This window comes from Thamnophis sirtalis, unplaced genomic scaffold (genome assembly GCF_051295495.1).
Source record: "Thamnophis sirtalis isolate CommonGarterSnake01/CBP01778 unplaced genomic scaffold, rThaSir2_p1.2 scaffold_1, whole genome shotgun sequence".
Lineage (NCBI taxonomy): Eukaryota > Metazoa > Chordata > Lepidosauria > Squamata > Natricidae > Thamnophis > Thamnophis sirtalis.
The window spans coordinates 21,318,772-21,331,866 of NW_028261381.1; the positions used below are offsets into that span (position 1 = coordinate 21,318,772).

At 45.0% G+C, this 13,095-nt stretch overlaps 2 protein-coding genes across 2 annotated transcripts in view; both read right to left on the reverse strand.

Annotated features, from left to right (window-relative positions):
* HOXD3 (homeobox D3) overlaps positions 1 to 12,844 on the reverse strand; it is a 30,489-nt gene extending 17,645 nt beyond the window's left edge. Inside the window, exon 1 of the mRNA XM_014055168.2 lies at positions 12,603 to 12,844. The gene's annotated coding sequence lies outside the window, so the exon portion shown is untranslated. The remainder of the gene's footprint in view (positions 1 to 12,602) is intronic.
* HOXD4 (homeobox D4) lies at positions 9,867 to 12,308 on the reverse strand. Its single transcript, XM_014055170.2, has 2 exons — positions 11,061 to 12,308; positions 9,867 to 10,611 (listed from the first exon to the last, which is right to left on the reverse strand). The coding sequence occupies exons 1-2, from the start codon at positions 11,491 to 11,493 to the stop codon at positions 10,301 to 10,303; spliced, it is 744 nt and encodes a 247-aa protein (XP_013910645.1). The 5' UTR covers positions 11,494 to 12,308; the 3' UTR covers positions 9,867 to 10,300.
* Positions 12,845 to 13,095: the final 251 nt, after the last annotated feature.

The following is a 13,095-nucleotide window of genomic DNA, read 5'->3' on the forward strand; positions in this document are numbered from 1 at the left end:
GGCTCGACTTAACTTCTGTCTCAAAGCTTCAGGGTGGAAGGGAGATGTTTGCATTGGGTGCTGATCCAGGAAGCCCGGCTTGGCAACACTGGATTCCTAGCCATTCTCTGTTCGATCTGCTGTATGGTTGCAAGTCTGCCTCAGTCCGGCAGAATGGAATCATCCGACTGTTTGCATGCCAGGGTGAAGTGAGAGACAAATATAGAGAAAGTTGGGTTTGGCCAGTCAGCACTGAGATAAAAAGCTACAGTGTTGGCGCTTTCATTATGCATCTATCTATCTATCTCCTTCCTTCCTTCCTTCCTTCCTTCCTTCCTTCCTTCCTTCCCTCCCTCCCTCCCTCCTTCCTTCCTTCCTTCCTTCCTTCCTTCCTTCCTTCCTTCCTTCCTTCCTTCCTCTCCTGTCTGGTAACGCTTGATGATTTGCCTGTACACAAAGCCGGTTTGGCCAAAACAATAGTTTTTGTTATTGTTCCTACAAAGGATATTACAACACCTACTATTCGTCCCAGTGAAAGGAATGCATCTCTTGTGTTGTCTCTCACTACTCCAAAGTTTAACTTTGAAGTTGTGGAAGTGCCCAGTTTAATCCAGGATATGCTAAGATTTCTTTACCATTCAAAATCTGACAATTGGACAGACAATTATGTATGCATTTTTCATTTCAGTTATCTACACCGTTCTGCTTTCTAAGGGCTGAGAGACTGAGACTAAGGCTGGAGTCCAGACATCAAGGTCTAGAGGAAAATTTTATTCAAGAATTGATCAACTCCGGGAGCACAATTCAGTCAAACTGTAGCTCTTGGAAAGTGGCTTTAGGCATATATCCAGGGGAGTCAGTCACCCCTTTTGATGTGAGGCTTACTTCCCATAAAGTGGCTTCATAGAATTTTATACCAATAATCTTAATAGGAAGCTAAGCACAGGCACCAGACTGGCAAGCTGTGAGCCTGGTCATCCCCTTTATAATCTATTAACCTGCCAAAGAACCTTCCAGTATCGGAGATGGAAGGACTCCTCTAACATTTAACACTTGGGGAAGAGGGAAGTGATGCATTTTCTTCTCGTATTTTCCCCATTAGGTAGAGCAAAACCTGAAACACCCATCACCAATCAAAGGGGAAAAAAGATAAAAGAAGAAATTTAAAAAACACAACAACTTGCAAAGATCATTATGGGAGGGGAGGGAAGTAGTAATAAAAGAAATCGCACATGCGGGGGCCCCTATAAATTGTGTTTCGGGCAAACAAACGAGGAGCAAACGAAAGTAAAGCTGCGGATCCTACAAGCCAAGTGTGAAACTGGTCGAGTGAGGGGAAATCCAGTTGGTCAAGATGTGGCTGGAGAAAAGGATCTAAGGCTTTTCCTTTCTAAGCATCTGTTCATAGAGCAATAAAATGGAAAGATTTACAATCCTTGCAGGGCCTTCTCTGCCTCTCCCTCTCCGTCTGTCTTTCACCCCACCCCTTCATCCTTTGCGCGCAGACATACACACACACACACAAACACACACACACACACACATGCACGAGCACCCTTCCAGGAATTACTTACATTGATTTATAACAACAAACACGGCAATTGTCAAACTGATAAAATATTCTGGGCGATATGCAGGAATCAGCGTTATCATTAAAGGGACTTCTCCATTTAGGTTCTGAGTTTCTTTCTTCCCTCTCCCTCCCTCCCTCTTTCTCCCTCTCTCTTCCCTCCCTCCCTCCCTTCCTCTGGTGTAATTTTTGGCCTCTCACTGGGGCCAACAGAGAGAATACGCAATCTGCATGTGTGTGCATTCAGATTCTGAAAGAGCAAATATGTTTCTTAGTCACTAACCCAAAGCAAAATCATTTGTCATATCTGAATAATTGAATTAATGTGTTATTGTTTGAATGTATAATTCATAACACGGGAAACTCCGTCTATGTCCTGACACACAACGGAAGTCATAAAAAAGCAACAATCTGAAGAGAAGACAAGAGAAAGGGAGCCTTAATAAAGACTATGCTGTTTACAGAGAGAGGGGGGGAGGGAGGGAGGGAGGGAGAGAGAGAGAGAGGGAGAGGGAGAAGGAGAGAGAGCGAGATTTCCAAACAGGCAGAAATTTCATCGCTTTGTTCAATACCTATCAAAATCAATGTGGGAGCCTCTTTAGTTATAGATCTGACTACTGGCAAACCCACCCCCTCCACACACAAAAATTTATAGCTATATTACTCAAGCCTTTAACAGTCCCATTTTTTTAAAAAAAAAGTTATTTCAATCACAAAGCCACGTGTTTGTTCGTTTGCTTGCTTGTTTACAATAGAGCATCTTTCACAAAAGGAATCAAAGGCTGTTCTCCCTCCAGTGGGAATATTCCCCTTTTTAGATCTGGTTCCTCGAGATCCTTCCGGGTTCGCCATCATCCTCCCGGCACAAGGAGCCCTAAAACCGAAGTATCCGAAACCACCCGGGCTCTTCCGTGGACTGGATGGAGCCACGCCGGCAGCCTCGCGAGGTGGTGGTGGTGCAGAAGTACCTTCAGAATTCATTATCTCTTAGTTAAAGTCTGCCTGGGGTAAAATTTCGGCTCGATTTTATAGCCTTCTATTATTATGACGCAAAGCAAAATTTACGACCTTTGCTTGAAAAGAAGTTCAGGCCCTTTCTCACCGCTTCAGAATGGGTAACAGATGCCCTGACAGCTAATATTGTTTCCCCAGCAAGAGAGAAACGACCAGTATTTCTTTACCCCTATTTCTCTCCTCGGCAGCCTTTGGCCAAAACCGTCCCTTTCCTCTCTCTCTCTCTCCCTCTCCCCCACCGCGGTCCCCAGAAGGCTCCCGTTTCTTAATCCCACATCATCAAGAGTTAAACACATTGGGGCGTCTCTCGCCCCCCAACAGGCACTCACTCACACGCCCGGACCGCCGAGAACCGCGTCGGGCTAGGGCAGGGTTACAAATCAGGAAAAGAAGGGCCCCTATTTGTCAAGCATTTTGACAGCTAAGTTCATTAAGGATTTCGAAATATAAAAGAAGAGAAAGAAAATGTGTACATACCAAGCTCCGCTTTCTTTCTTTCTTTTATTAGTGGCAAATGTACATATATATTTAGTTTTGTGTTGTTTTGTTTTCCCCCCTTCGGCTTTAGCCAAAGAGCCTAGGTGTGCATGGAAAGAGCCCGCGCCCCTTTGTATATTATATTCTTGGGATCTCTTCAGTTTTCAAGTCTGATAGAGTCCTTTGCTTGGCAGATTAATGACGACTCCGCGTTTCTTAAGGGACGCGCTGAATTAATTATTTCGCCCATCACGTGGTCGGGACTTGGAGAAAAATCTATTCTTATCATCTTCCTTCGCACTTCAAGAAGCTGTCTGTCTGCCGCGGCTCTTCCAGAGCAAGATGATTTGGGTCTACATCGTTATATTTAACCTTCTCCTCCTCCTCCTCCTCCCCCGCCAACCCTCCCCCCCTTCATTACACACACGCGCGCGCTAATACACACACACAGACACACACACCACCAGGGAGAAGGTTTGGAGAACATAGCCGCGGCGAGCAGCCCCAGGTTTCTCATTTATTGTGCGGGTGGAGGGAGCCTTGTTCTCGGCGCTGCCTTCCAACACCTCCGCCTCTTGGAAAGATGCTCACGGCATCGGGAGAGGCGCAGCAGCAGCCGAAGGCACCGGGAAAAGCCCTGCTTTGGGTGGCGATGGTTGTTGAGGGTAGGGAGGCCTCTCCCTACCCCCACCCCCGAGACTGCGCCTTCACCCACTCCCGAATGAAAGGGAGGTCAGACCACGATCCACACCCACCCCGTCGCTGGCTAGAACTTTGGGGTTTGGCCTCCAGCCTTGGCACTCTTCGGGAGAAGATAAGCCAACGTGTGCTGGGCGGGCTTGGCTGGTGGAATCAAAATATCCCCCGTTATAAATACTGTAGCGCCATCGACTTCGTGGAAAGAGAAATGTTTTACTACGGGCTGTCAGGGGTGTTTTATGGTGGAAGGGAAGGAGGGGCTCTCCGACAGAAGCAGCTCCAGGAACTTTGCAGCCCTTATTACTACCTCGGTTCCCCCGGTTCCTGGCGTTGGCCGCCGGAAGGTCTGGCTTGCCCTTCTGTCTTCTCCCCTTCCCCCCTTCCCCGGGCGCCCTCCAGATGGGCTGGCTGCGACGCCCATCAGCCACATGTCCAAAGGGCAGATAAGAGGGCGATTTTGAACAGCTGAAGAAAGCCAAGCAGGCTTTCCCGTTGACTGACCTACCTATCTACCTACCTACCTACCTTCCTACCTTCCTTCCTTCCTTCCTTCCCTCTCTCCCTCCCTCCCTTCGAAGGAAGGAAAGCAGCAGCAGCAGTCTGGCCTCAACTGCTTGGGGGGGTAAGGGGCTCTTCCAGATCCGGCTTGCCAAAAATGGAAGGAGCCACGACAGAAACCCAAATGCAATTGAAGTGCCATTAACACTACATTAAGTACATTTACTTCCCATGATTACTTCCCATGCATATACTAAGTTTCCCTTTGGGTCTCATTAACAATTACAACTTGGGGGATGTAGCAGAGACTCTATGGGCTGCATCTAAATTTAGAAAGGCATATGGGCCTGTAGCCTTAGGTTGGGGGCTCTTGCAAAAAAAAAAAGAAAGCCTGAGTACAAAAGGCCATTGGCCATTCTGGGGTTCAACTTTCTTACTATGCCCTCACCACAGCCTTCGGTCACAAACGAGCAAGAATGGTCTCCATTATAGCCCTAATGGTCCTCTCCAGTCAAAGGATACAAACACTTCATTTTGGCCCCTGGCAATCGGATTTGAACTCCTTCTACAGGAATGTGGATTCTTGTCCAAGGTAACCTTCCTTAGAAAGGTAAAGGTGGAAAAGAAAAAAAAATAAAACAGCAAGGGAGGAGCAATTTCACTCAAATTTAAATTCTATGCTTCTTTTATCCTCAACAGAGTTCTTCTAGATTTAAATAGCCCAAATGTACAGATAAGAGATTTCTGACCTTGGCAATGTTTTTTGATCCAGAAATAAATTTCATTCAAATTTTTGCCTTCTCTTGGATAAAAATTTAGGGACATGCATACCCTCTGCAAAACTCTAGTGAGTAAATTTGCGGGGTGGGGTGGGGGGAGGAAGAGAAGAAGAGTGATTTGGAATTGAAATTATTTACTGAAATGAAGCCACCACTATTTTTTCTCTCGCCTGATTTTTGCCCTGAAGAAACGGAAGGAGGGTCTGACAAGCGACTTGACTAGGTGCAGCAAGTCGACTTTTAACCTCAACAAGGAGAACTGATTAATTGTGTGGTGCTGGATTGGAGAAGTTGGAATATATTGGGAAATAAACAGGCTAATGTTCATCTTCAGACTCCAGCTGCAATATTAGTAATTTCAAATTGTACTGCAATGGTTTACTTTATTGATACTACTATCCCAGCCAAAGCATCTAACATCCTTTAGAAAGGGGTGGGGGGAGATTATGGGTAAGTTTATGATTCATAGCATCCTACTCTTCATCCCTCTAGCCTTGATTCAAATAGTCATTTCCCCAAATTCAATGTTGTTGTTTTAACATGGGTTGATATACGCATATGCAGACCCAGACCTGCAGCAGCAAATGGAAGCTATAATATAAACTGTATATGAAACGTCCCTCAGATTCTAATGCAGATGTTCTAAACACTTCTAAAAGGAGTTGGGACCAAATCACAACTTTCTCTGAAAAGGAAAACCCGCTGGATTAAGAGGAGCCTGTGAAGTAACAGTTTCGGGATCAGGATACAGGACAAGTATTATACATACACAAAATGCCATTAAAAGGTCGCTGAATTCCCCCCCCCTCAAAAAAGTAAATAATACTAATGAAAGTAAATAACATTGCAGAGTATTTTAAAGCACTCTGAAAACTTCCCAGTTATACAATGGAAATAACTTTGGCTAAACCAAGAAAATATTTCAAAGTGCATTCTCTTTTTTTCCTCCTGATATAGGGAACTCTTGATCCTGCAAAATCTGCTGGTGACTTCGCTCCACTGAACAGAGTGATTTACAACGTGATCCTAGGCATGTTTACTCAGAAGGAAGTGGCTTTAGGTTCTGTAGAATTTATTCCCAGGCAAGCAGGAAGAGGACTGCGGCCTCAAATTCAGCTGTAATCTCAAGTATGTTTACTTAGAAGCAGCTGGTCCTGGAATCAGACTTATATCTAAGTAGCTATGCATAGAACTGAAACATGGAGTGCGGTTCCATGCAGAACAGTCTGAGATTCAGCAGGCTGAAACCGAACCCTGTAAGGGAGAGTGCGTAAAGATGTAGCCCTCTACATATTATCTTGGGAACAGGACCTCCTAAAATCAGAGAGGGGGGGGGATTCTTAACTAACAATCTCACTCGCTCTTTTTCTGCTTGTTCCTTGAAATATTTTGTACTGAGGACACCATCTTGGCTTTTTTTTAAAACCATACTTTGACAAGCCTCCCTATTCTGAACAAAATCCTCAATGCAGAATAACAGTCTTCACATTTTATATGTGCATCAAAACTGGGTTTGCAAATGATGATACCAAAGCCGTTTGTATAAATAGTTGTTTATTCAGAGGCAGCAAAACATTGGCAAAATTTGGGAAACAGATTTTTTTTGTTGGACAATGCAATTGGACCCAAAGGCGATAGTCCTACGCAGAGGAACGAAAATGACTTCAACTTCTATTTGCTGGAGGTACCATCCTAGCTTACTCCCAGCCAGAACAGTCTCCTTTGCTGCCTCCCTCCCTCCCAGAAACAGCGAAAAAGGATAGTAGGAAGTAAACAGTGGGCACCCACGTGCATTTTCATTCACATTTTTGACCAAATGTTTACAATGTTGGAGCCATCAAATAGAAAACCTTTGATACTTGGCCACTTTATCATTTCCTTTCAAGAGTGAGCTAACATACATACCACCAAGATTTAAGACTTTAAAAAAAAAAAAAGCTCAAAGAGGATTCCCCTGCACTCAAACACACTCTCTCAAGTCAACTTTAGTTTGAAGTAAACATTTGTCAAGAAGACATTAACATTACAAAGGACTTGGGCCAGTTCTGCTTTCTTCACACCTTCTGCATCCTCTTCAATTCATGGGTTTGGGGAGGGAAGAGCAATATAGCGGAGTAAAATTTGTCCCAACAGCAGTTCTCTTCAGAACATGTTTACTGGGAAATAGGTGTCACTGTGCATGGGGAATGGGGGTGGCAGCGATGGAGAGAGATTTTAGCTTTCCTAGGGTGTTTAATTTTACAGCCTTCCTCACCCTCATCCTGTTAGTCAACCAGAATTTGCGGCTAATTGACCTTTGCTGTGCTCCAATCCCTGGAGTTTATTTCTGAACAAATATGATAGCATTATTTGGGTCTGTGGTCCTCAACAGGATTAAGTTTTAAAAAATCTAGCTCGACTAAAGTGGCTGGACTACAACTCCCCGGTTAAGTTGTTTGGAGGAGAAACACTTTGCCCCAAAACACCAAATAAATTTGCCTTCTCTCGCCTTTCCCAGATTTTCTCCCAAGCAATTGTATTGAAATCTCTTACTGGGGAAATGGCCCATTAGAATAAAAACTTCAGAAGAAGCAAGATTGTAAGACTTAGGCTGCTGAAAAAGCAGTGGGGACTTGCCTGCTAGTAAGTAGGCAAAGGTTGAGGTTGCCAAGGAATTGAGGCTGCCGGTTTCCTGCTCAGGCCAGAACAGGGCTGCGATAGTGGTTCAAACCAGGCCCAATGCGAACTCCCCCTTCCTCCGGATTCAAACAATTGCAGGAGGATTTTGAAAAAGACCCAGAGACAACCCACCTCAGTTAGCAGTTAGGTGGGCGCTTCCAACAAAAAGAACCTCAGAATTTAGGCTTGAAGGGGGTTTGAAACAGTCTTGTGCTTTGCTGGGCGGCCGAAAAGGAAGGGGGACTCCCCCTGTCCAAGGGGTTAAGGGTTTAGAGGTCATTCCTCCAGGCTGCAATACGGCTAATCACATAGAAAATTTGTCCTCTGGATGAACCTGTTTCTACAGTTGAGCTGAACTTCAGTAAAAACAAAAAGGAAGAAAGAAAAGGGGAGCGAGAGCAAAGAAATACCTTTTGAGCCTCTCAACGTGGAGGCGTCCTCTTCCCCCGAATGGACGGGGGTGCTTTTTGTCATAGAGACAATGACACAAATAATGCCCAAATATCCATCTTTAATATCATGACGGGCACATATTCAAGGGAAAAACCGGAACGAGCCAGCGCTGGAGGCTGAGCCTGAGACCAAGAGGAGGTTCCGCTCAAAAGGGGACAAAGAAAGGGCTCTGGCACCGAAAGAGAAAGAAAGGAAGAGCCTGCTAGGAGATTAATCCTAAATTTTTCCTATCCCGAAAGCTTTATAATTTAACTACCAGGTTTATGAAGATCCACTAACATTAAGTGTGAGTCTCTGAGATGTCCACTATTTAAGGGGGGGGGGGGAGAACTGTCCTTTTCTTTCCCTTACTTCATTATTTCTTTTATTGTTTTCCTTTAAATCAAGGGACATGCCTAGAAATAAATCTGCCTGGGGAAAAAAAAGAAAGAAAGAAATGAGATGCCTGTATGTTAGTGTGAGGTTCCCGAGTTCAAAACTTTTCCATGGATAGAATTTGAGATGGTATATTCCATTAAACCTAGTGAATTTACTTGGAAATAAACATGCTTAAGCACAAATTGTAAATGTAAAGGGACTGTGAGTTTAATACTTGAACCCGGAGCCTTTCTCCCTGCTTTTCCAACTGAACACGGGCAGAAGGGACACATTTGCTTTGTTCCTTTCCCAAGATAAGGTTGGAAAGAATAAATGATTTTAAGAGGGGGGGAAAAAACCCTCCTTTATGTCAGAATGGTGTGAGCTTAAATTCTTTTGGCCAAACCTAATTTCTTTTTCAAAGAAGAAAAGAAAAAAAAAGCAAAGAATACAAAAATCTTACTCATCTGTGCAAAAGACATACATTTCTGCCAAAGTTTATCGTTACTTGTTCGTCTCTCAATAAGAGCTGCCTTTATGTTGAAAATCTGTTTAAAATATATCCAAGTTCTTGTATTTACATCTGAATCAAAAGAAAGCACTGATCTTTCCACCCAAACCACAGAATCTACCCCTTCTCTGTTTCGTTCTTTTGTTTTTTAATCCCAACACAATAAATTAAATCAAAAGAGGCTAATAAAAAAATAGTAATCTAGGATGAACATAAAATAAATTTGAGGGTCACGAATCACGTGGAATATTTACTATACTGGTGGGGGGAGAGGCTTGGGTTTTGTGGTTGATTTAATCCACTTTCTCCCTCCTCCTCTCCTCTCCTCCTCCTCCTCCTCCTCTGTTGGATTAAAGTACCAGCCATGAACAAAAGGGTCCATTTCAAAATTTTAAAAGATCCCAGTTCTTTCTCATCTCATCTGAAAAAAAGAAAAACCCCACTGGGAAAAGATTTCCTATGTACAGAAACACCTGAAAGAAAAGCAGCAAAGGAAATCAAGTTTTTCCAAAAACAAAATCCAAGCAGCGGAGCGGGCAGGAGGTTTTGCTTTTAATCTCTGTTGATATTTTTGGTTTGATTCTTTTTTTTTCCTTTTCCTAACTAACAAATAAATACATAGGCTAATAACAATATCACCAACACATGAAAATAACCCGTTTTCACTTCATTGTTTAAAGATCTTCCTGAAAAGGTGGAGGAATTGGGTAAGCTTTTAATTTAAGGTTGTTTATTGAAAGTACTCTAAGAAATGGAAAGAGAATGTTTTGCCTGTTTTCAAGGCAAAGGTCGGTTTTGGATCTGCCCTGCTTTACAACACCTGGAATGATGAGAACCAAGCAAAAACAGCTAATCTCAAAGCACCCAAACCCTTCCTGGTCGATTACAAGGGCAATCCCAAATGGGTTGTCTGCAATAGCGCCTGACTGTATGCTGCCAGGGGAATTTCATTTGAAAATATTAATTATGATTCATTTATGTTTTCCATATATATATATGTATAGACAGATAGATATACAGTATATCACTTTCTCACCACCTGGAAGCAGAATTGGTTTGTTTGAATGTTTAGGTTGACTTCCGTCACTCCTGTGGTCCCCGTTACATTGCTCTCCACTGTCTTAGAAAACAGGAGGCGACTCATAGGAAAGTTGTCAACTGTTACACCTTGCTTTCCCTTTCAGCAGGATGAGTACCGGTGTCACTATGTGCTTGTATTTTGACTGCCTGCATTCTGGGCAGCCTAATTCCGAAGGGGGAAAAAAAAAACCCTGGAAAAAGAAAACAGACTTGTTTCCAAGTTTCCTATAAAGTAGTCAAATCCGTTTGGTGTTCCTTGGAAACAGTTTGTAAGTGTTGGCTGGAGGCGGAGGACGAACTGGATGTGCGGCCTTTGGTATTGGGGAGTTTGTGGTCTTTTTTCCACTTCATCCTTCGGTTCTGAAACCAGATCTTAATTTGCCGCTCGGAGAGACACAACGTATGGGCGATTTCAATTCGGCGGCGCCTGGTCAAGTACCGGTTAAAGTGGAATTCCTTTTCCAGTTCAAGGACTTGCTGCCTGGTATAAGCTGTGCGGGAGCGCTTTGGTTCCCCTCCTGTGTAGTTTGGGTTTACTGAGAGGAGGGAGGGAGGAAAAAAAAAGCAAAGAAGCTGTTAACATCCTTCCTGCCCCAAATAATATTCGTAAAGTCAATTTATGATTCCCACCCACCCCCCATTAGACTTGCCAAGGCTAAATAAACTCCACTGCAAACTCTATTACTAGCAAATAGGCTTTTCATTCATTCGTTGGTTGCCTTTCTCAGTCAAAGAGTGGGCTTCACAAATCCTAGCACCCTTTACGAAAAGAGAATCTCTCCTTCTGCCTTAGGCACATGGCCAAGAGGCCTATTTCACCCAAGCCCCAAGCATTTATGGTAAGAGCATTGGGCAACCTCGAATTCCCACCTAACTTTCTCCTGGTGGAACCTGGAAAGGCCTTTGGAGGAGGGAGGGAGAGAGAGAGAGAGAGAGGGAGAGACACGTGGAGGAGGAGAGATGGAGAAAAGAAAGGGAGGCTTACCAGAGTTAACATGGACTTTCTTCATCCAGGGATACACCACGGCTGGCTGCTTGGCTGCTGCGGCTGCTGCTGCGGCGGGTGACCCGTTGGGGCTTTTGAGATTTGGGTGCTGGCTGCAAGTCCTGGTGGCAGGCACGGGGGCCGGGGGGCAGTGCTCCCCTTGCCCGGGAAAAGGGCCCGTCAGGCCGGCTTGCTCCTGCCCGTGACCCCGCGCTTGCACCGCCGAACCCTGGCCATTGCCGCAGCTGTAGGGCTGCTGCCCGCTGTAGTTCGGCCGCGCGTAGAGTCCCTGGTGCTGGAAATCCGGGTCCGGCGAGGCGCCGTAGTAATCCGAGCCTTGCTCGGCCAGGTAGTTGTTCTGCAAATACTCCTCGCAAGGGGGGAATTTGGGGTCCACGTACTTCGAGTTCACCATATACGAACTCATGGCCATTAATTTCGGGAGATGGAAAATACTAATTTTTTCCCCCTTTCTGGCGCTGTCTTTTTTTTTCTCCCCCCTTCCAGAGGGCCCTCCTACTTGCTGTCAACTGAATAAAGTTGGGCGCCCACGTGACTGGCTGAGCCAATCGGGAGGCTGCGGGGCTTTATCGCCGGATTTGTTGTGTACAACCACAATTTCCTCAAATTTCACTCAATAATCGAACCGGGAATCAAGGGGGACCCGCGTGTTGTGCGTTGCTTCCCGCCCCCCCGCCCCGCGCGGGTTTACGAACCCCTAAAGCCCCCGATTCCTCCATCGATGGCCAGCCCACCCCTCCCAGGGCAGGGTGGCCCCCTCCATCCGATCCCCCTTTTCTCTCCCCTCTCCGCCCGCCAGGCTTCCCCACCCAGGTGAAGGGTGCCCTTTGTCTCCCCTGCCTTTTCTAACCTTGGGATGCCCTTTGATTGAACAAGGTAAGGCGCCGCCAGAGAGGCTCGCGTCGTTTAGGCGGGGGCAGGAAAATGGAAACGAGGCAGCTAGGCGAGCCAGCCCCGGGATATTCAGGAAAAGGGCAGGAAAATCAGGAGCCAGCATCAAACGCCCCAGCAACCCCGCCTACCAGGGACCTGGCTCGCCTTTGTGGTCGGGGTCAATCCAAAGTTACCCTAGTATATAGATGGGGCGGCGTGCAATTAGGCAATGAGTAACTCGTTTCGGAGTCCTTATCCCTCCTCCGGTCAAAATTTTGCATTTTGGGTTAAAATAAAACACCAATTGGATAGCCCAGGAAACTATTGGGAAAGTTTGTAAGTTCAATTCATTCATTCATTAATTCATTCATTTATTCTTTCTTTCTTTCTTTCTTTCTTTCTTTCTTTCTTTCTCTTTCTTTCTTTCTTTCTTTCTATTTCTCTCTCTCTTCTAAAAACAATCAGACACGAAAGACAAACAAAAGCAAACCCACACATTAAGAAAAACCTCTATCTAATCATCAGCTCACGACATTTCTGCTACAAAGATACGAAAGCTTTCCGAGACTCCCGACATTAGTTTGAAAAGCATGTAAATAAAGAGGAGGGGGGGAAACCACCCTTCGCCAATATCAAGATTTTATTCACCTTTCCCAAACGGCCGCTGATATCGAAAGAGAAGATTTCCAAGCAGCCGACTAGCCTTTTTCCGGGTTCTTTTGTACTGTGGGGGTGAGCATGTTTATGATGCGATGTGCTACCAAAGGACAATTAAAATAGGACGAAGACCTTCGTGGCTCCTGTTCTAGCGCAAGGCAGGGCATCTTTGCAGATCTTCTCCCTTTAGGTCGCCTAACCATATGAGCCGAAAAGTGAAGTTTTTGCATCGACCATATATTCCCCTAGAATCGAATCTGTGACTACGTAAACACCACACAAATTCGGTTCTACAGGGTATATATAGACAACGGAACAACATTCTGGTCTCCTTTTTCTGAAAGGCAGCCACTCTCTCCTGTTTCCAGCCCTCTGACTTTCATCCAAGGAATACACACAACTGGGCTCTGTGGGGGGAAAGACCTGGCGTCATGGGTATGAAGGGAAGGATATGTATAATTTCATAGAAAAACGAATAAACAAC